Genomic DNA, 22,796 nt, shown 5'->3' on the forward strand with positions numbered 1-22,796 from the left:
TTAGCAAATACATTTGAACTAAATTATAAATAAATAACCCTAACCCAAGTAAATGTATAACCCCAGGGTATTTCCCCTCACACAGTTTTACAACTTCTGCGTTCAGATTAACATTTTCTCTATCTTGAGGTTGTTTTTTGTTCCTGCTTCAGATGAAAAATAATAGCAAAAGCTGTAAAATGGGTTAATGACTAAACTATGAAGTAAAGATAACAGAGTTAAACATCGACGTTCTGAAAATGTTTCTTTTTTTATTGTTATTATAATGACATACAACACCGGTCAGAACCAAAAAAATATATAAATAGGCCACCAAAAATGTACAATTCACTGAAAAAAAAATTACATTAAGAATAATACACGTTTCCCATTCCCAACGATACGGAAGTCTGCCAGAGAGGGGTCATGATGTTGAACATGTCCATAAATAATAAAAGCCATACTGGAATCTGTTTTTGACCCATGGAGTACAGGGAAAGGAGACATGTTCACCTACTTTTTTATGTTCCACATTATAGGGTTTCTACATAGAGGTTGCTAGGGGGGTGTGTGTGGAGGGGGAGGGGGTAGCTGGGGGTGTTCACATTAACTATGTGGACATTAACTACATCTGGATATTGACCTAATCCTCATTTCTTCAAGGGTCCTGACATCTTGCGTAGACCCTTCATTCGGTAAAGCAGGCCGTTGATAAAGTCCTGAGAGAGGAGAGGAGAGGAGAGGATGAAGGCAAGCGTGTCTTCACTCTGCTGCTGGAAGTCAGCGCTGAAAGCTTTAGCCTTCTCTCTGCTCTTGAGTCCCTGACACACACCTGATTTAACCTCTCTCTGCTCTTGAGTCCCTGACACACACCTGATTGAACTGATCAAGGGCCTCACAGCCACCACATGAGATCAATAAGGCAATTCAGAGGGAGAGAGAGAGATACTCGCTCACAACAAATGTAGTTTTATGGTCCATGTCAGTGAGGACTTCCGTAATAGTGCTAAAATAAAGAAAGAAGTTATGCAATCATTTCTGAGTGTAACTGTGCAGGATCCCAGAGCATTAAAAACCAAACCTTATCCATATCTTACCTCTTTTGGCTTGCCACATTCCTGTAGTAACTCCTGCAAAATGACAAACATTTAAGAATCTGATTAGCTAGGTAGACATTGAAAATAACACTCTCTATACCATTAAGTACAGCATAACACAAATTATCAGTTTATAACATCACAATATGATTCTCCGTACTTAAATCAACCCTAACCCCAATCTTATCCCAAATCCTAACCCTAACACTAGCGTATGTAATAGAAAAGTATCAATGTGCTGTTACTCATTCTTACACCATAGATATCATTGTACTGCACCATACTTAATTGTGTTATTACATTATAACATAGACACAATAACATGACCTGTGACCAGATAGAGAGGTATAAAAGGATTGAGGGAATAGCTGAGGATGTGTGAGAGTGTTGAGGGGGAGCTCTCTCAGGAAGACCAAGTGGCAGTGACACCTTTTGCAGTGGGAGCACTCGAATATCGATTACTGCTGTCAGTGTGACGCATCGCTCCCTGGCACTCCACTCGATTGGTCGGGTGGCCTTGCCATGATTCATTCATCGTGTCGGCAGCCATAGAGGCTGCTCACACACACACTCACACACACACACACACTGGAGTGTGCCGTGCCGGCGGGTGCTGTCAGGATCTGCCGTATCGACATGACTCACCTGTAGCCGTGATCTCTGCTCCGCGTCGGAAAGCTCCAGGAGCTCATCAATGTCAATTTCCAGCTCAGGAATCTCCTCTTCCTGTACAGACACACACACACGCAACACCGGCAGGAGAAGGATCAACTCAACATGGTCATTACACACTTAACACACACAAAACCAGTCACATTTCTTTTGCTCAGTTCAGTTCACTGTAGTTAAATTCCATACTGGTTATGCAAAGAGTTCTGCCAAAGCTAGTTGGTTAGATTGATGGAAAACCAAATGAACAACAGGAGGAAACATGGTTAAATGGCAAAAGTCTTTTTTTTCACCTCCATCCATTTCTCTCTGTGTCTCTACAATTCACAATACCACTCACGTTCATGACTTCTTAAAGTTATTTCCTAATTATTTATTGAAAAAATGTAAAAATGTTACATTTGTGTCAGGCTCTGCCTCAATGCAGCCATGAAAGTTCTCGGGCAAACAAGCCTGGTTTCCTAGAGCGGCAGGAAAGGGTAACATTTCGGTGATGATTCACCCGGTCTGCCTCCTGCTCAGTCATTAGAGAGTGAGAGAATCACACCCCCAGTTCCACTGATTTTTTTTAATGTTTGAAAAATAATTTCTCATGACATTTGAAGCCCTGCCGTGTCCTCCTGTGATAAACGATAGTGGAGAACGATAGTTTCTCTGGAATATATTTCTTCAGATGAATTTCCAACTAAATGCAAACGTGTGTATCATCCTTCTACTCATTCTCATCTTTCTTATACTTCAGGGGTAATTTTGTGTGTGGAACCTCCTAAGGGTTAGTAGGGCAAGATGAAATCTCAAACTCTGCCTTGCTCAACCTCCAAGTGAATGAGTAAACAGCCTCTATCCACCTACCATCTCATCGCCAGGGAATGCAGTTTAACTGTGCAGTGAAGAAAGAACAACGCAATGCCAAACCTTCAAGGCATTAATGACTAACCATCTACCAGCAGCAACAACAGCAATGCTGCTCTCGAAAATCACAACAGCTCTCTTTAGCTGCATAAGAGCAGAGCACTGCGATGTGCCGAGATTTATGTGGCCGATTGAAGCAAAATATCCTGCTGGGGGTTTTAGTGAGATTTTAATGGTCAATCTTCTCCCTGCTGAGGGGAGCAGGCTGCAGTGCAGTGCAGACGAGCAGTGCCACTGTCAGCAGGTGTATTTTTAGCCGACTCATTTTGGGAGAGTTTTTCCACCCGGTGGGTTTTCAATGCTGGCCAGAGAAAAAAAAAAGCTGCAGCCAGGCCTACGCATACATCACAGCTACTTTTTTTCCCCTCCTTTAGCGGCGGAGGTGACAGGGCTCTAATCAGCCCTGCTGACAACTGATGGGGAGGCTGCACAGATGTGTCCCTCGCTCTCTTTCATTCTCTTCCTCTCCTGGTCTGTCTCTCTTCCTCTCTCTCTCTAGCTCTCTTCCTCTCTATCTCTCTCTCTCTCTCTCTCTGTCTTCCTCTCTCTGTTTTTCTCATTCCTCTGCCCCCCCCCCCCTTCAGCAGTGTCGGGCTCCTGAGCGCTGTCGCTGATGGGTGATCTTTGGTGGCACAGTGCCTTGCATCTCTCGATTGAACTCTAAGAGGAGGAAGCTGTAGCTGATGCACCTAATCCTCTCTTTCTTGGAAAGCAGGGCAATGTTCTGTTCCTTCAGCTCCTTCTTCCTTAAGATTTAGCACGCTATTATATCTGTCCATCTATCAACCTGTCTGTATGTCTCTCTGTCTTCCTCCCTCTCTCTCTCTCTCTCAATCTATCTATCTACTTGTCTATGGAGAGAGATAAAGATAGAGAAAACATTTTGAAGAGCCAGATTAAGACAAATGCCCCAGTTCATGCACAGGTGCTCAAATTAGGACAAAAAAAATCTTCACAGTGATTTTTTCCAATTGCAGAGAACTATGGAGACTTTGAAGTACACGCTAATTCCCCACTGCATGAATATCTGAGCAATGCTGGGAGCCAAATAATAAGTTTCAGAACTGCAGTGCTGCGAGAATCATAAACAGCCTGGCCCCATTATGGAAAATAGAACTGGGAATGTAGTTTCCTCAAAACAATATCTCTTTTTAATTCACTCACGAGTTATATTCTGGTGTGGAGGGCTTGTGGGTCATAGCTTGAGATTCAACTGCAGAACTACGTGAATGGCGTGAGAGAGATGATTGCTTTTTGTCTTTTATATTGTACTAGTATGCCTGTGGGGACAAGTAGGGACTATTATTGTTTGATAGTGGGGAGCAGTGATGTGTAACCGGTCAGGATCCCTGCTCAGTGTCAACGAGGTGAACACGGGTAGTCGAACAAAGGCCACTCACTCGTGTGTGTCCGCCGCTAATCAGATTTTCCTCTCCCCCTTCCTGCGAGCGCCGCTGAAGTGCCTACCCATCCGATCGTAACAAGACACAGAGGTGACAGGCCGGCCCCCTAATGTTGTTGTAACCCACTGATATGTAGGAATGTGCGTGCTTATGAGCCAGTGTTCATGCTGAGTACGTGCTATAAGCCATTTAAGGATCCTGGAGGAGGGGGTTACTATGTACTTTATCATCATCATCACCCCATGGATTAGTATGTGTTTGAGTACGTACGGGTTGTACTTCTAAATCTCATAAACTTTGACAAAGATCAAATATATACAGTAAGTGCTTCAAAATGGTGTGGGGAAGGGTACACGAACTTTCCTATTTTTGTATCCCTATGCTTCCAGTACTATGTGGACAGGGTGGTACAGTGGTAATCCATAGACCTGCATCTCTCATATCGATACTATTAACAATGAAAAAAAAAGGTGTGATGTCAGCTTTCGGGAAGAGGAAACGTAGTCAGAAGCAGCTTCAGCACGGCCCTGCATACGTATCAATTAGAAATGTGCCCTAAATAATTAAGCACTTGACACAGGGGGCTGGCTGCGCTTGCTTCCACAAGGAAGAGTCAGACTACCCACGGCGTAACCTTTCCCTGGGCCTATGCAAGATTCATGGCCTTCACCCAACACATGGTGAGGCCTGGTCCACTCCCACAGCAGACATATGGGGTCCACCAGCCAACTCTCCTTTTAACCCCCCCCCCCCACACACACACACACACACACACACACTCACACACATACATAAGACAACTCCTGATAGTTTTATACTCAGAAGTAGGACTATCTTAAGGGACATAGTGGTTTGAAAAGCTCCATGTCCCAAAATAATTGGAAACATTGGATTGGTGACCATTTTCATTCACGTACAGTAGGTGTCTTCACTTCCAAAGCATTAAACATAATTTATGTCTTCATTAAATATGTTGTACTTTGCAATGATCTCTATCTTTATGTCTACAGTATGTTCATTAAAATTCAACCAGTCTTTGTTGACATGTGGCTGATTGACTAGCATCAGTGTGTCTGCTTAGCTTGTGTGCATACATTTGAGAGGCTTGACATAGGCTCTCTTGTACCCACAGCAAACAAGACACACTTTACCTGAAACAAAGACTTTTCTAAGTTTAATTTTTATTTAGTTTTAAACAAATAAGTGTATAAATAAATGCTATGTTGTTTTACTGGTGCTCACTGTATCATGAACATTTAGCCACAACCTTGGGCCTCCAAAGTCACCTCACAGGACCAATTGTTTTTCATACTGAGCTTGTATGTAGTATGTATGTAGCTTGTATGAAATGTGATAAGTAACACGTACGTTGTGCCACATTCCCTTGTCGGGTGTGGAAAAGCAGTCAGGTAATTTGATAGCTGAGTAGCTAAAAGTCATCAGAAGATTATAACTATATTGGCTCATATTCAACAACAACTAGATTGGCCAATTTGCTGTTGTAAAAATTTGCCAGTTTTATTTAAGGAATTCAAACAAATTTAGTTGACCTTGTATCTTAACATCGTGCAGGTCTTTGTAATGCATATCTTTGTAATATCTTTGTAAGCCTAAAACTACCTGACTGGTCTTCAGGATGAATAGTAGAACAAGAGCTAACCATGGGCTGAACTTGGCCAACACTTCCCCCCTACATGGCTCCCTGGGCCAAAACCAATTCTGGTCAGGATTTGGCCAAACGCTTGTTCTGAAGAGAAGCCCTGAGATTCTCGCAATTTCTAAGTCTCCTTGTCATCCCCATGAAATGGCCAGTCTCGTGGACGTAAAGGTCTTCTCATGGTCTGTCTCTTTTGGCTCTTGCTGGTGGAACACATGCTTTTTACTCCGCTCCGGAATCTTGTTGCCATGACATCCCCAGAGATGGCTCAGCGAATCGATGGAACCCCCCCCCCCACACACACACACACACACACACACATATACACACACACACACACACACTTCCAACCCTTCGTGATTTAATTGGATTTCCCATAGTCGGCTAAGAACACAGGAACATCACAGGCAAGGTACTTGCCAGCTAAACCTCGTGGCCATCCTTAAGTCCAGTGTCCAAAATCAATCAGTTGGCTTTAGAAGTCAAAGGGTGCAACACTGGCTGGAGGCAGTCACTCAGACAGCCACCCTGTGGAGCCCGGCGATGTAAACCTCTCAAGTTCTTAGATGTGCTCAGACTGCAAACTGTAGGGAGGGGAAAGATTTACGATCTGTCTGAACCCGCCACGGTGGGAGGTATATTTTCATCTTTTGTGAGTTTAAAGAGGCTTTCCGAGACTGCTTGTTTGGAGGTCTCAGTGAAGCATATGTTTCTAGTACTGCATAAAAAGAGCAAAGCTGAGAGGTGGCACTTCTGCATACAGTACATGTTATCATCTAGCCACTTTTTCATACAAGATCCAATCAGCATTCCTACACTGAAAACTTCACATTCAGATACCACACTCTCACAAAGGGAATTATTTTGAAAAATGTTGACGGAAATGGAAAGACTTTCCTGGCAAATGAGGATCATAATGATCTGGACCACAGATAGTTTCTTATCTTATCACTTATGTGGTCCCAACACTGCCCGAGAGCAAAATGCATAGCAGATACCGTGACCAAGACTGAGCAGCACAAACATCCATGAGAAACAGAGGCTGATGTGAGGAGTCGAATAAAATGAGAACTGCAGAAGCAAGTTGAACATCGACTGAGCTCAGATGTGTGGTTGTTCACCTACACCTCTCCCCATGATCTGCCCTGATCTGATGGGTCTGTCCTCGCAATGGGAAAAAGCACATACCCGAGACCAGCAAGGAGACAGATGTCCCTACACACCTGCCGTGATCCGACACCGCTACCATATCCCTGCGTGTGTGTGTGTGTGTGAGGGAAGGAGAGAGAGGGAGAGATGTGCATGCATGTCTCCACTTACTTCGCAGTCGAACAGCAGGTGCAGCTGACCGTCTATCCACTCCTCGATGTCCAGCCTTCGCTGCAGGTCCTTGCGGTTGTATTTGACCGTCAGCTTGCCCAGTTTGCGGTGGGGAGGTTCTTCCTCTTTGGTCTGGAACATCACCCTGGTCTGGGTGCCGGGCTCCGACGCCATGCCTGCCACGGCCACGGTGAAGCACTGGAGCGATCCCGGATGGCCGTGTCTCTCTGTCTCTCTCTCTCTGTCTCTCGTTCTCTCCCTCCCTCTCTCTCTCTCTCTCTCTTTCTGGTGTGTCAGTTCTTCCTTCCCTCCCTCCCTGTCTGTGTCTTTCAGTCTCTCTCCGTCCGCCTCTATCAGTTGCTGTTCCAGTCTGAAGGTCCCTCTCTCCCTCCCTCCCTCCCTCCCTCTCTCTCTGTCTCACTCTCACTCGCTGCTGCTGTTTTCTCCTCCCCCTCTATCTCTCTCCTGCTCACTCCCTCCTCTGTCCTGGCTTGCTCACTACCAGCATTCTGGGAAGGATTGTAATACAAATTGCGTGCATGAATGTCTCTGTGTTTGACTGGATTTTTTTTTGGATTAGTGTAAAACAAAACAAACACATTGTTTACCCTGTGGTCCTTGAAAAGACAAAAATACTACTTCATCACATAGTTTCCCCTACTATTGTGATAAGAAGGGGGAAAGGCACTTTTTCTCAATAAATCATTACAACAACAAGGTAGGGTATAGAAAAATAAAGAACCTCTATATCATGATTTTATTATAATTTAATTGGATCACAAGACAGACCTGATTTCACCATAGCCAAGTACCTTTTTCTTGACTAATGGAGTTTTCTGTTGTGTGTTATATCTAATGCCAGGAGGTAATGGATTGTATTGACCTCATATTCTCTCATTAAGAGCAAGACTACAGCACATACTGAAGAACCAGTCATCTTTAACGGGTATGCTGACCTTGCCAAATGTTGCCTCAGATTGAAACACTGTTGTTGTTGCCTAAGTATTTATGATGCTGTTCTCATTTCTCTCCTGTCAGATAATCCTACTCTGAGAACAGTGCTATACTTCTTTGTGGTGGTCTGAATGAGGGGATTACTCATGGAACAGAGTATTAATCTTGACCACAGAGAAGAAAAGTCCAATGCTTGTTGGTGAAGCGACTGTCAGACAAAGGTATAGCAAAACAGGTTCAGGCTCATTCCAAACAGCCAACTAAACCATACCTCATCTGTCTTTATGGCTTAAGTAGCATACTTGTTGACATTCTGACTTGCAGAAAAGCCATCAAACACCAGGGATCCCAGAGTAGCATTGAGCCGCTGCCCCCGCTTTGTCTCTGCTTATTCGTCATCCATGATGTACTTCGCCGTGGAGTACACAAGACACCAAGCGTGTCCTTTATAAGCCGCCATTATCAGGTGTGCGTTTAATAACCCTTGAAGCTAAATTGGCAGCCTGGGTTACATGTCAATAAAAGATGGATGAGAAAGGGTGGACAACCAGTTACTACCATTAACACTCAGGGGGTAAAAGACATGGTGGAGACTTTGGGTTGGACAAACAAACTCTACCTTTCAACTCAAACATCACTACGAACAAAATAAAACACAATAACATCCAAAGCCCGTGGCAAACCTATTACTAGTCGGAGTGGTGTCTTACAAGGGTAAGCCACAGAGTTTCCACAGATCCAGTTACTGATCATAACAATGGCATCCCCTTCTCTTTTTGTGTGTGTTTTGGCAGAGTGTGTCAATCACCTACGGCTCTGTCCGCCGGGTAGCTGATGCACCGTCTGTTACCAGCGCTGAATTATTAAGCACATTGGCAGCTCACCTTTCTCAGACAACAAATTCATTCTGCCTGGCCCCTTACAATCAGTTCTACTCCATCTGGTTCCGTGAATGGACCCATTTCGCATATATATCTGTCATTATGTTCATTAAAACAATTATGCAAATTTGAATGTAGTAGAAAACCCCATGTAGATGTACTGGTAGAGCAAGGCAGCAGGTTATTGGTTCCTTTCTCATGCTGCACATTGTCTATGACTTAAATTTGCTGTGTGTTAACTTTTGTAAAAGCGCCCAATAATATGAAAGTAGGCCCACAGTAGAAGGGATAGAAGTAAGACTTTGTCCTCGCCAAGGTTACTACTGAGTTGGGGCAGTCCCTCTTCAGAGAGCACCTCCTTTCCTAACTTGCACTTCCGCTTCCTTTTTCTACCTCTCCTCATCCTTCCTTTAATGCTATCTCCTTTAACTAGTACTTAACTTGCACTTACAGTAGTGACATTCCTGCAGGTTTTTATTTTTGTATTTTTATGTAAAGTAGTATTTATTTATTGTTACACTAGTTATCTATTGCTCGTAGCTTGATTGTTTTCTCGTTTGTACGTCGCTTTGGATTAAAGTATCCGCTTTACTAAATGTAAATGTAAATTTGAGGGTACTACTGAGTTGGGGCAGTCCCATGTCTCAAAGAAACATTTACGGAACTTACCAAACCAGGCCTGGGATAACCTAGCTCAGATATTAAAACTTGTTTTCATTTTTTCCTTCAGTCACCTGAATGTCGTAATTAGCACATCCTGCAGATAGAAGCCTTGGTTGAGGTCAACTGTCTCAAATGCATGAGTGAGGGCACAAACATGGCTGGGGTATACTATAGGCTCTCAACGTAGGATATTCCATCTCTGCAGTGATGGTTTTAATCATGCTTTATCTTTAAGTATAATCTTCTTTGCAAAAACAAACAATAATCAAGGACAAGCTTTGTTTTCTGCCTGAGAGTGGAAATGTGAGGCTGTGTAGAGGTCATCTTTGTGAATGAAGAACATACACTCAGTCACTAACGAACAAATAAAATGTGTATGCACTCACAAAGGTAGAGCATGGTAGCCCATTGCAAATCTTTCGTTACATTTTTTTTATTTTAACCTTCAAAAGAAATGCAAAGCTTCACCGCAATGACTTGGAACAATTGTTAGCAGTCTGATATGCCTGATATTATCTCTGATATACACCAGGGGCTTAATACCTGGTTGGCCTAATACCTAAAACTATCCAATGGATACTGTGAGCCTTTTGCATTGTATATATACAACACCTCGTCAGAGCCACATAAAAAATAGGCCTGTATCGACTTCAATCATTTTCATTCATTTAGTCTCTTGTAATATAAAATCTTACAAAATACAATCAACAGCAAACAACAATAAAGTACAAGTCCTGGGGGTATTCCAAGTATGTGGTTTGGTGATAAACCTGAGGATAGGAATAGGTAGTGAACTTCCTAAAAGAAGGCCCTATGGTTTAGTTTTGCCAGGAGAGTGAAGCCATAGGGCTCTTCTATTAGGAGGTTTACCACCTACTCTGAGTTAACTTACCCGGGTTTGTCACTACACCACGTACTTGGAATACCATCCCTCTCTGTTCTCCCTCTGAAAGAAGGGCAATGAGGGTGAGTGGAGTTTATGAATAAAGAAAACACACAAACAATCAAATTGTGTATGTGCTCACTACATTTATATTTACATTTATTTATATTTTCAAGAGTATGTGTTTGTTTGGTTTGATTGATGATACTGATGTTGTTAGACCCTTGCTCATTCAGGTGATTTACCAATTGAGGTAAAGGGGTGTACATATTGTATACTCTACTAAAGTAGACTGACACCTACACAAAAAGGGTACAAAGCTTCACCCACACACACAGTCTTAAAACTGTGTATATCACACATATATATCACAATGCTTACATTAAACACATACATCAGACAGTGTGTGGCCTATAACCCATTGATTACATCTCTAGCAAACAAGTGTTGCCTCTGGAGCACAGGAGATCCAGCCTTTAACACAGTCGGCTCTATATTGTATTGTCCCCTTCTACTTTGAATGACAGGGCCATCTTGTGGTTGAAACGAAAATAAAAACAGATTTGCTGCTTGAGGTCAATTAAGAATTGGATCATCGGCAATAACTTTAATGTTTAAAAAGATATATAATAATACAAACAAAACATGACATCTGTAAGTTTCACATAGGTTACAATGAGACAATAAACATGGTAGTATAGGCTGTTCTATTCGCTTTTAAAACAAAAAAGGTATTGCTCCATCGACATCCACATAGGTTACATCATTACACAAATCATAATTTCTCATATATTTCCTGGAAGCCAAAATTCGGCCAAAATTCGGCCAAAATTCCACAGAAACAAATAGACATTTTTTTGGTTTCACTGACGTGATTTGCAGTGGGCGTGGTCGACTAGAATTTCACTTCCTGGATATCACAGGTATCCGGACACACCTGTACAAGAGCGTAGTATCAATCGGTCATTTTATTTTCGTTGATATACCTATTATTTCTACTTTGTCCGGGCAATTTAGGTGGATTTAAAGCACATTCGGCAGATGTGGACCACGACAACACTTCGGACACCAGATAAAGTTTGATTTTAGTGGTAAGCGTCAAATGTTTATTCTTTCGCCTCTGGCAATCGGTAACGTTTACCCATTTCCACAGTCAGCGCCATGGTGCTGCGGAAATAGGCTAGCCGCATACTTTACATCCTAAATTATAATTTTTTATATATATATTTATATATATAAACAGAATGCCTCTCGAGATTTTAAAAGAAAAACAACTAGTGAAAGTGTATTCATTTTGTTGAACGTTTATATTGAAGGTTGAATAATCAATTCTGTTTAACCTAATGAAATTGTGTGTGTTGCTGTTTTCGAAGGTCCTCGTCTGAGAAGTATTTTCTGTAAGAACTGTCCTTAAGGAGGATGACATTTTCCCGGATAGAACTCTTATTTAGTGCCGCAGTGTTGCTCCAGGTACTCACAGGGAGCACAAAGGCCCAAATATTCGGCGACCAATGTCTAACGACGTTCACGCACGGAAAAGAAAATTTTGTCCTGGACGCCGATGAGTCTCTGAAAGAGGGTGCAACATTCATCTCTTCTCCGCCCGTGACGACCACCAAGGACTGCATCGTGTCCTGCTGCAAAGACAGACACTGTAATCTGGCTTTGATGGAAAACGGGGATACAGAAGGCTCTATCAAGTCCTGTTATCTGTTCGATTGTTTGTACAAACAGAAGAAGGTTTGTCGATTCGTCAGGAAAGAAGGATTCAACAATTATGTTTTAACCTCAGTCTTCGGAAGTGATCTGGATGAAACAGTTCCAGGTAAGATCCCATCACCGTCACGTTCACGCCTCACAAAACATAGGCCTACCACTTCCACGCACAGATTAGTTTAAATGTTTTTTCAAATAAGTCAAATTCATCATACATCCGGACACTTAAGAAACCGTGTTTCTATTATACACATAGCATTGATTGTGTGTGATGAATATTTATGAAGTCAAACACTGATATTTGGGTTTAATGATTTGACTGTAATGGAAATTAATGTTTTAATGCTTAAAGTTCACAAGAAACCCTGTCTGCATATAAATCGAAGTTACAGAGTTTGTGATTCTGGTAAAGTTATAGACCGAACTCGTTTTATGTGGTAAATGCGTAATTTCTACGTTTTGCGAAAGAATTGGTATGTTTTGACAGGAACACAGGTAACATAGGGATCAGCGATTTCTGATCTAGATACTAGACTAGGATAATTATTGCTTGCATACAACCTGTTCAAGTAGGTTAGGGTTATTATCTTCTCACATATTAGGAGACGTCGGATGGGGACAATTGTAACACGAATTGTAACAGCAAGCTAACTAACAAGTGAAACAGGCTAGCTGTAAAGACTACAATTTACAGAAACCCCCTTATCCACCACTATTTTGGTTTGAATAATGCATAGCTGTTGCCGTTAATGTTACTCCCCCCTTTCCCCCCTTCAAACTGGCATGTTACAACTGTCCAAAACAATTTCCCCCAATGGCACTCACTGCAGTTAGATGAAAATTAGAGAAAAAGTAAGGCACATGTCCTTGAATTAGTTAAGTAAATACAGAGAGGGGCCTGTTGCACATATGTTTAAATTAAAGCAGTCACTGCTGTCAATTTTGTTGTTTGTTGCAAAACAAAGAAGTCTTTCAACTGTACCAGGTCTCCCCTACTCAATATTTCTCTTGAGTCGAAATCAAGCTCTGTTCACGTCCTGAAGACATAGGCACTATAACTTTACACTGAAGGGAAAAAAAGAAAAGAGGACTACTACTGAATTGTGACGAAGACAGTGTGTATGTGTTGTCCTGCATGTCATTCACTTAGAACAGAGCTGAGATCACAACTTGCAAGTAGGTATTTTTTAACTTCGCTGTGGAGTGTTTGCATCTACTTAAAGAAAGATGGTGAATTTCCAGGATAGCCTCCATGTTTACTGTTTTGGGTTCTTAGATGCCTGTGAAGTGGCCTTGGTAGGGCTTCACAGCAAACCATTATCAGGCCTCACACGAACATCGTCCTAAAGTAACCCCCGCCCATATAAGGTTTCGCTTGAAGACCTTTTCGCTTTTGTAGTGTTTTTCTTGTTCTCAAATGTGTTTATCTCAAGCATTATCTATTCCTAATATACACTATATAATCCTTTTTAACCATGTGTGTGCTGTGTTCGTGTACTGACTGGTTTGCTTTGGTTGGCCCATTTTCTTGTCTGTCTCAAAATGGAGGGTGCAGTGCAGTGAAGGGTGAAATCTGGCAGTTTGCTTTAGATGAATGTTGGGTTGTTGAACTGGTATCACAGAAAATGATTTGACACTCAACGTGTCTCTGAAGGTATTTGTATCTGTGCCATATTTCCCATAACACAACTGTGATCATGTAATTTAATGACACATCAGGTGATGACGACGACAAACCCCCGATCGCCAGTGCTGGCCAGGACAGAGTCGTCCAGCCTCAGGACACCGTGACCCTGAATGGCATTCAGAGCCAAGACGACAAAAAGATCGTCAGTTTCAAGTGGCATATGTTGTCAGGGCATCCATTTGCCGTCATAGAGGTGAGTGAGTTTACCAGGAAGACCTGTGTGCTCCTAAACATAGTCATCCAATCGTGGGCTTTATAAAAGGGTAGAGGATTTGTTAGTAGGTTTGTAGGTTTAGTGATATTGCAACCATCAATCCCAGCTGTGCTTTGCGTATACTGAGCTATTCATCAGGCAAGGTAAGGCGACTGTATTTGAATGGCACAGGTAACCCAAGGTGTTTTCACACAGGTATCATAAAATGTTTAAAAAGAACTAAAACAATAAAATGAACTCTAAAAGATACCACTGATTTTAAGGTAATTGATATATAACATTAAAAATGAAGATGAATGTCGACTCTTCTGAGTCATATCTTGTTTCGCTTAAAGAGAGAAGTAGTACTGACAAAGCTGCATAAACTTAAATACATTTGGTGGTCGAACAATTCAAGTGAAGCGTAATCCATGACAAAATATCTCCACAGAAAACACATTTTGACGATGAAGTGATTGTGTCCAACCTGTCCTCTGGTGTGTACAAGTTCCAACTAACGGTCACAGACTCCATCGGCCAGTCCAACTCTGCTCAAGTCACTGTTCTGGTGCTTACTCCTGAACAGTCCAACCGTAAGTCAGTTACACATTAAATAAATGCACTTGTACATTTGCTACACGAGACATTGCTCTTCACAATATTTTGACATTAACCACCATCAAAAATGGCAAAAATCTCCAAATAAAGTTAAATGAAATCACTGTATTTATTTAGCCAGGAAAGTTTTTTGAATGCATCTTCTTTATTTAATTTAGAGGAAACCACAGGGTAGATGACTTCCTATATCACTAGGTCATAGGGGGACCACAAGGACCTTATGTCTTTTTCTTTGCCTTTTGCTAAACAAGGGGGGTTTCCAATCTTCTGGTTGTTGTTCAGCAGGTATCTGGCTCACATCTCCTTATCTTAGTTTTGGTTTTGATCTTCCTGGCCAATTAACTCTCTCGGGCTAGTCTTCTGTTCTGTATGTACAATCTTATGAGTACCACATTCTTGCAAACAGCCCATGAGTATGCTCTTAGAACCTCCTTATTCCTTGCGTCTGTCCCTGCATCACTCTTGAATTTGGTAGACAGACACCCTACCATGCATTAACTTTCTTGGAGATTTGTGGTATAAGTATGAATGAATTCCTAGGTATTATAATCTCTGTTGTAGTAGACATTTGTAATCGTCGTCGTAGCCATCCCCCCCTCCCACACACACACACACACACACACACACACACAGGGATGATTTCTAATGGGTTCCTAATGCCTGTCTATGTGTAAGCATGAGAGAATGTGTATGAGATAATTTTTTTGTTTTCTGATGAAACAGAAAACCACCTGGGCCATCTGCCTCAGCGTCTTTTCGGTAGAACTCCTTTGCCCCACCTCTTCCCTCGTCTGAAAACTGGTCTGGCAGGTTCGCAGACAGTTTCGCAAACAAGGGAAAACCACTGATACCTTTGAGCACATTGTCACCCACTAGCTTATGAAACAGTCTCTAGTTGGCCTCTTTGTACGCGCACAGACAAGGACACTGCTCAAATCCCTCTGTTTCTCCATGGTCTAATGCACTTGAAGGTTTTCTGTGTATTTTTGTGCTAAAAAAAACAGCTCCAGATTTAGCCAGAAATCATTGGACCTACTCACAGCTTTGGTAGGGATGTATGGGTGTGCCAAGACGCACCCCTTGCGTCACTAGACAGAAAAGCATGTTCTTAATCCCATTTAAGGTGTATGTCAACTGAACAGCACTTCAAATAGTGTTGAGTGTAAAGCAGACTGGCTAGGCAGAGGATGATTTGTCATTTTAAAGCCGTTATGTTTATTTAGTGTTTGATGAAATGGAATCTTGTGTGTGAACATTGACTCAGTGTTGTCGTTTCAGTCACAGGGTTTGGTGGTTGTGACTGGCATGTTCACATTGTATGCAAGAGCTGGTTATTTTATGCATGAAATTACATTATTATATTCTGACTGCTAAATTCAGAACTGCTAACTGGCGTGTGGCAGGAAACCAAACCAAGCCATAACAGAATGGTATGAGTTGTGGGGGCTTGTGGCACCACACATCTTTTATTTGTAGTCCAAGCTCATTTTCTATGTAAATGTTCAGTAAAGCTACAACTAGAAAACAACTTGAGCCTGACATTGGTGTGTGTGTGTGGTAGTCTAGAGGAGTAATGGCACACCATTAAAGGAGGGGTCTATTATTGTATAATTGTTTCTGTCTTTTCAGACAGAGTATATGCCCCCTATGCATTGACTCCGTAGTTATGATATGCTGGGCAGTCCAGTCTAATCTAAATGAATGGCAACATATCATAATGATCTGCAAGGCTTCAGAAAGTTTTGAGGACATTTGTGTGGCATAACCTCACTCGCTAACAACGTGCTTGGAGAGACATGGACTTGTGGCAGTAAATGAGTGCAGCTATACCAGAAGACTAAAGGAACGCTGGTATATTGTTCAGTGAAATTCTTAAAATCACCAAATCCAGTTAGGGTTTTATATGCATCGCCTGCATCATGTGCGTTTAAAGCTGGTTTAATCACAGATCTGAATATGACTGAAAAAACACATCAGGAAATTACACATTAACCACACAAGTCAACCGCCGGGGGTATTTTGGGGGTGTGATTTCATGTCTAAGTAAAAGACTTTCCTCAACTCAAAGGTTGCCTGATAAGTTCCGTTGCTCAGATGGGCTTTGATGCTGTTATTACAGAAGGCCAAGCCCTATCATGACAGTATTCCTCTTTTGTCCATGTTACTTTACACGTTGCTACCTTTCAAAGAAGCTTTTGTTGCTCATGTAGGGTTAGTGCACATCTGATGCACACAGAAGCTGGTGTTATCACAGGTAGAAATACGATGGAAAGAGCACATGAATGTCACACACAGTCTCTCTCTCTCGCTCACTGTCTCTCTCTCTCTCACACACACACACACACACACACACAGACAATCTATGAAGTTCGCAATGATCATTACCAAATGAACTAACCACCAGAAAGTCTGACTTGATTAAAAGTGACTCAGTTCTTAGGTTCAAAGGGAAGTTTCTGAAGTAAGGTTATATTGTCTACGGTGTACAGTCATCTCAGACACTGTTAACTCACCGTCCTGACATACATGTATGTATGACCATTGAGTTAATGTGTTGGAGTGTGACAATGGCGGATATTTTGTAAACCCGTCACATCATGTACAGTAATTATGCTAAGGTTGAGATGGGCAGTTCTGTGTCATGAGAATCACGGCAATCAAAAGGGAAAGGCAGTGAAAAAGTTAATGTCCAGAAATGTAACATTTGATCTTTGGTGTGTTCATTTTACTGGTGATTGGGGTGGAACACTCCCTGCTATCTGAAACTACAGTAAGTGGCTCCAGACACACATTAACCACTCCTGAGGGAAATAATGGGCAGTGTTTTGGTGAACTTTGACCTCAGTGGTGCAAGGGCTCTGCATGAGGTCCCCCTCCCCCTTGCGCACTCGAACATGGCCATCTTCCAGCCTCCATTCCCACTTAAGCAGGTGCAGAGTATTACCAGTAATTTCACTTTTTCACTAGCTCCAAAATAGGTACATTTCCTGGGACATCGACATTGGCTCTGGTTCCCACAAAAACATAGGATATTGCCAGTGAATGTACAGCTTTCTCTGTAAGTGAGACCGAGACTTAATATGCAACCTTTTGCCTTCCCAGACCACTGCCTGGTGCCCAAGAAGGTCGGTCCTTGTCGGGCGTCTTACCCTCGCTGGCACTACAATGCCGTCTCAGAGAAGTGTGAGGAGTTCAATTTTGGAGGATGCAAAGAGAACCGCAACAACTACCTCTCCCAGGCCGAATGTGAGACAGCGTGCGATGGCATCTCAGGTACACAGAAGAGGCAACACAAAATTGTTCAAATGAGTCCTTGTAGCTTTGCCTACTCTGTATCTATATTTTGACATGGTTTTGTGAAGCACTAAGTGGTCTTATACCTGATCAGATGCATAGAGAAGAAAGTATCATTCGCCTTTATGTATAGCTGCGTAATGAGGACTTTCGTAATTGAGATGTTTTGTCTTGTCTTGTGTTCTGCAGTCATGCCAGGTGGCACAGGGAGAAGAGTGACACCTGTGCTCAATCAAGGTAAGCCATGAGCGAGTGTGTGCTGCATTTGTCCCGGTGGAAGAAAAGACACTAAGAGAAGAGACACTTTGTGACCAGTGCTGTTAACTATACCAAGTAATAGCTTTCAATTGTGATTGCATCATCATCCTATTTTCATTTGTGTGTGTGTGTGTTCAGTGGAGAATTGTGGGGGACCCTGCCAGCCTGATCAGTTCACGTGCTCTAGTGGCTGCTGTCTGGATCGCGGGCTGGAGTGTGATGGAACAAAACAGTGCAGTGATGGCTCCGATGAGGAATCTTGCAATGAGTGTGCGGACATGTCTACACACACACACACACACACACACACACACAGTCTATATTTCTCTGTGTATCAGTTGATCTGTCTGTCTGTCTCTCTGTGGTTATTTATCTCTATCTGTCTCTTATTGGCTATCTGTGACTGTATGTGCTTTCAACTGTTTAAGTTCCTATCAAACATTTCTGCATTTGTATGAGCACAAGACATTTACAGAGTTATAACAAGCTCAGTCCGACTGTGTGGACTGTAAAGATAAATGTTTTTTATTTATTTTTTTATCAGTGAACAAACAGCTCGAGAAGCTTCGCAGAATCCCAGTGGATGAAAGTAAAGGTCAGTCTGTGGGTGTACTGGTTTCATTCATTCATTCATTCATTCATTCATTCATTCATCCATTCATTCATTCATTACTTCCTTTTCCTTGGTATTTCATAGGTCATTTTTAGTCCTCTATTGTCTCTTGCTCCGTTTTCCTCTCTCTCCCTCTCTCTCTCTGTCTGTTACTTTCTTTCATGTGTCATGTTTTTACGCTCATGGTTTTTATGTTCTCTTGAAATTTGTTTGTCTGTTCTCATCACCTACTTTTCATTGTTTTCTCTCTTGCTCTCCTCGTCATCTGTCGGTACTTAGTTGATTTGAAGGTAGTAGTGGAGTGTGTGTGTGTGTGTGTGTGTGTGTGTGTGTGTGTGTGTGTGTGTGTGTGTGTGTGTGTGTGTGTGTGTGTGTGTGTGTGTGTGTGTGTGTGTGTGTGTGTGTGTGTGTGTGTGTGTGTGTGTGTGTGTGTGTGTGTGTGTGTGTGTGTGTGTGTGTGTGTGTGTGTGTGTGTGTGTATATATATATATATATATATATATATATATATATATATATATATATATATATATAGATTTTTTCTTTCCCAACAAACAATATCAATAAAAGATGTGTTTTTTGAAAAATGTTTTTAAAAGGTGAAACATCTCCTTCCTCTCTGTTTATTTCTCTGTCTTTCCATCTTTCTTTCACGCAAATGCATGCACACTTGCTTCATAAAATCTGTTGTTCCCCCTCCCCAGTCCGTTGCACTGAGCCCCCCAACACCGGGCCCTGTAGGGCCAGCATGACCAAGTGGTTCTATGACCCCTATGATCGGACCTGCTCTCGCTTCAACTTTGGTGGCTGCAATGGGAACGATAACCAGTTCGACAGTCAGGACATCTGCGCACTGGCTTGCCAAGGAGTAACCGGTGAGTGTATTTCAAGGTCATACATTTTTTTTATTTTAATCTTAAATTTATGATCTGCCAAGTGACACGCACTGAGAGGCAGATCTTTTTGTGGGGCTAGACTGCACTGCATTACAAATTAGTCTCCGAGGCCCACTTCTATTTACCCTGTCCATGTACTTTTAGCCAAAGATTTACAATCCTCTCTCAGCTCATGCTGCCCTCATTTTTATTCATGTAGAAATTAAAGCATGCAACCGTTTGTCCCTTTTTAAGGTATGTTTTTATAGCCAACTAGTTTTGCCATCATCTTAAAATCCATTTTGATGGTATATGGTCGTGTAAAGGACTGATAACTACACCTGTCGTTGGCACTAGCCATCTGTGGTTCAAAATGGAACACTGTGTTGTTGGTGGTGTTGGCAAGGTTTCTGTGTGTTTTTTTCGGTAGTTAAATCGCTATTTGTAGACCAAAACTCCTTGATCAAGTCACTATGGAAAAGGAGCATGCATTTGTTTAATGACAGTACCTTATTTGCCTTGTTTTGTTCCATCCTGTACAGACAAGGATGTGTTTGCCCGGAGGGGAGAATTTGAACGCCTGGATTCTAAAAGTGACAAAGGTATTCTTATTTTTGTCTTGCTTGCATCTCTATATTTAACGTCATTGTATGTAATGTCATAATGCGCATCCCATAGCAGTCCCTCATTTTAACCCTTCTAAAACGTGTGCAGTGTGTTTTTACCATAGCCATATCATAGCCTACCATACCTTACTGTACTATACTAAAGCCTACTGTACCATACCCTGCTGTACCATCCTGCCTCGTCCCTGACTGCTGTACCATCCTGCCCTGTCCCTGTCCTCCTATCTGTGCTCAGGCACCCTGATCATTGCAGTCCTGCTGGGTGTGGCCATTATCGTCCTTCTGGCCTTGCTGGGCTACTGTTTCCTGAAGGGCAGGAAGGAGCGGCAGCCACGGCACCAGCGTACTGGGGTGAACGGCACGCACGCCACCACGCTGGAGGACACGGAGAAGCTGGTTTACAACAGCACCACCAAGCCCATCTGAAGAGTCATGGTGTTTTAGTTTTACTGTCTTATTTTGTTTTGTTTTTTAAACTGTCATGTCTCAATGTTCTATGCTTTATCTGCCTGACAGATTGTTGTTCAGCAACTCTGTTCTCAGGGTATGAGAGGTCTGTGGTAAAATGGTTTATATGAATGCCTACACTTTACTCTTAAAGCTACCGCCTATTCAAACCTTACAAATATTAGCCACTGTGTCAGTAACTGTCTAGTTTTAGCCTATCAAGTATATCTCTTTTTGACAGAAGAGAACGTTTGTACATAATTGTCTTGTACTACAGTAATACTATGCTATTAAGTGGTGTTTTCATATGCTCACTTCAATATCATCATCTTTATCTTGTACGATGGTTTTGTGTAATGTAAGAAAAGCATACAGGGGTGGAAAGTATATTTTTGTACCTCTGAGTTGTATGTCTATAGAAAGAATATGCTATTTCCTTTCCCCCAATCTGAGCCTCTGCATTTGTACATAGTTTTTAAATATTTTTTAGAAGTGACACCTGATACAGAAATATCACACCACCTTTCAAATGAAATAAAATCTGAATGATAAAAGATGACCGACCATGTGGAGTTTGTGGAGACAGTGGAGTGAGACATTTCTGCGGATCATTTGCAACACAATTACAATGGCATATCCACTACACAGGCCTTTGAACAGCTACATCGCCACTTAGTCTAAAGCTGCATTTGGTGATTTTCAATCTGAATATTAATTCAATCTTTGATACGGATATTGTTCCAAAGAAGAAGAGTGTTCGAACTGAGTTTCAATTTTTAAAGAATTTAATTTAGAGAGCAATTTTTCAGTATACTACAGTGGCTTTTCGTTGAGGAATATTATCCGCAGGGCTCCCCAGCAGAGGGCAGCATTATCTCAATGTTTCACAACACTTACAAGTTCCGTTCGTTTAGTATTTTACAGACCTGTGATCAGGAAGTTGCCTGTTCACAGACCTTCATTTGAATCATTAAACATACTTTTCATAGTGTGGTGTCATTCGGGGACATATTTGTGTATATGGGTCCTTTAGAATTTAATGGCATGTTCCTACCCTGGTAGAAAAAGTCCAGTGATCCAGTGGAGTTAGAGCTGGCGGTCCGCTGGCCTTTTACCAGTTTTTCGGGCACACCGCTGGTGAGTTCCAGACAATCCGCCCACTGTTTTGCCACTCGCTTTCATAACATCTTTTCTTTACTCATTTATACTTCTTCAGTCATTCACCAACCCTTAACATTTTTTTAGGTCAGCAGAGCGTAACATAAGTCTTCAAATGACCAAGTCATTTTTCACCTTGAGAGTCTTCTAGTAGGCTATAAACCTCTTCTGTTAAGTAGCTGATATTTCAAATAGTCTATGCCAAGTCTATGCATATGATTTAGAAATCCCAGGAATTGCTGACATTTTATGTTATTTTCTTAATATCCACACCCAGCTACACTAAAGATGGGGGTCCCAGAGGTGGTGGACTGACAAATGCTTGCTGTCTGGGTCGGAACAAGTTGCCCAGAAGAATGTGGGGTCATAATATTTCCACACAAATAGTTGCAATAGGCCTACAGACATTTTTAAATGGTATACGATCTTTGAAGACAGTATCACGGGACTTTTAACGAATTGGCTAAAGGGTAGAGACAAGTGCTTTTAGGAAGCATGAAGTATGAAGATGGTTTTTCTAAAGGTCACTGTACAAGACAGTCATTTTACGAGATCATTATTCAATAACAGCTGGCAGTCCATATCAAGTGAAGATAGCTGCATACCTATACAATTATATGTTTGTCAACAAAGGAAAGATGCCCTTTTCTGGTTTCATTTCTTGAAAAAAGTAGGCATAAGCCTGATTATCATCACTTCTAGGGTTTATTTGAGTAGGCAGTCTTCATTTGACTCATTTAACGCGTTTTTCGTAATGTCCTTGCATACTCTGACCACAAACCATCCGTAAAACTGCCTGTTTCTAAAGTACTAAATAAGTACGTAAATTGATAGGTCGACAAGAAATGCGACAGAAATATTTTCATGTAATAGAAGAAATTAAAGAGAAAACA

At 41.8% G+C, this 22,796-nt stretch overlaps 2 protein-coding genes across 2 annotated transcripts; one reads left to right on the forward strand and one right to left on the reverse strand.

The window, feature by feature from the left end:
- Positions 1-231: 231 nt before the first annotated feature.
- Positions 232-7,427, reverse strand: ppp1r14d (protein phosphatase 1 regulatory inhibitor subunit 14D). Its single transcript, XM_012836843.3, has 4 exons — positions 7,038-7,427; positions 1,722-1,802; positions 1,077-1,109; positions 232-698 (listed from the first exon to the last, which is right to left on the reverse strand). The coding sequence occupies exons 1-4, from the start codon at positions 7,209-7,211 to the stop codon at positions 630-632; spliced, it is 357 nt and encodes a 118-aa protein (XP_012692297.1). The 5' UTR covers positions 7,212-7,427; the 3' UTR covers positions 232-629.
- Positions 7,428-11,338: 3,911 nt separating this feature from the next.
- spint1a (serine peptidase inhibitor, Kunitz type 1 a) lies at positions 11,339-21,301 on the forward strand. The gene is made up of 11 exons (XM_012836738.3): positions 11,339-11,509; positions 11,792-12,243; positions 13,854-14,014; positions 14,466-14,607; positions 17,735-17,905; positions 18,116-18,163; positions 18,323-18,454; positions 18,729-18,779; positions 19,502-19,672; positions 20,215-20,274; positions 20,534-21,301. The coding sequence occupies exons 2-11, from the start codon at positions 11,838-11,840 to the stop codon at positions 20,722-20,724; spliced, it is 1,533 nt and encodes a 510-aa protein (XP_012692192.1). The 5' UTR covers positions 11,339-11,509; positions 11,792-11,837; the 3' UTR covers positions 20,725-21,301.
- The last annotated feature ends 1,495 nt before the right edge of the window (positions 21,302-22,796 follow it).

This window comes from Clupea harengus, chromosome 14 (assembly GCF_900700415.2).
Source record: "Clupea harengus chromosome 14, Ch_v2.0.2, whole genome shotgun sequence".
Lineage (NCBI taxonomy): Eukaryota > Metazoa > Chordata > Actinopteri > Clupeiformes > Clupeidae > Clupea > Clupea harengus.

Coding starts and splice junctions, on each gene's coding strand:
- ppp1r14d (XM_012836843.3), bottom strand. CDS start 7,211: ATGGCGTCGGAGCCCGGCACCCAGACCAGGGTGATGTTCCAGACCAAA. Junction 1,803..7,037: donor ACCTGCTGTTCGACTGCGAA/GTAAGTGGAGAC, acceptor GTGTCTGTACAG/GAAGAGGAGATTCCTGAGCT. Junction 1,110..1,721: donor AGCAGAGATCACGGCTACAG/GTGAGTCATGTC, acceptor GTCATTTTGCAG/GAGTTACTACAGGAATGTGG.
- spint1a (XM_012836738.3), top strand. CDS start 11,838: ATGACATTTTCCCGGATAGAACTCTTATTTAGTGCCGCAGTGTTGCTC. Junction 12,244..13,853: donor TCTGGATGAAACAGTTCCAG/GTAAGATCCCAT, acceptor ATGACACATCAG/GTGATGACGACGACAAACCC. Junction 18,455..18,728: donor TGAGGAATCTTGCAATGAGT/GTGCGGACATGT, acceptor TTTTTTTATCAG/TGAACAAACAGCTCGAGAAG.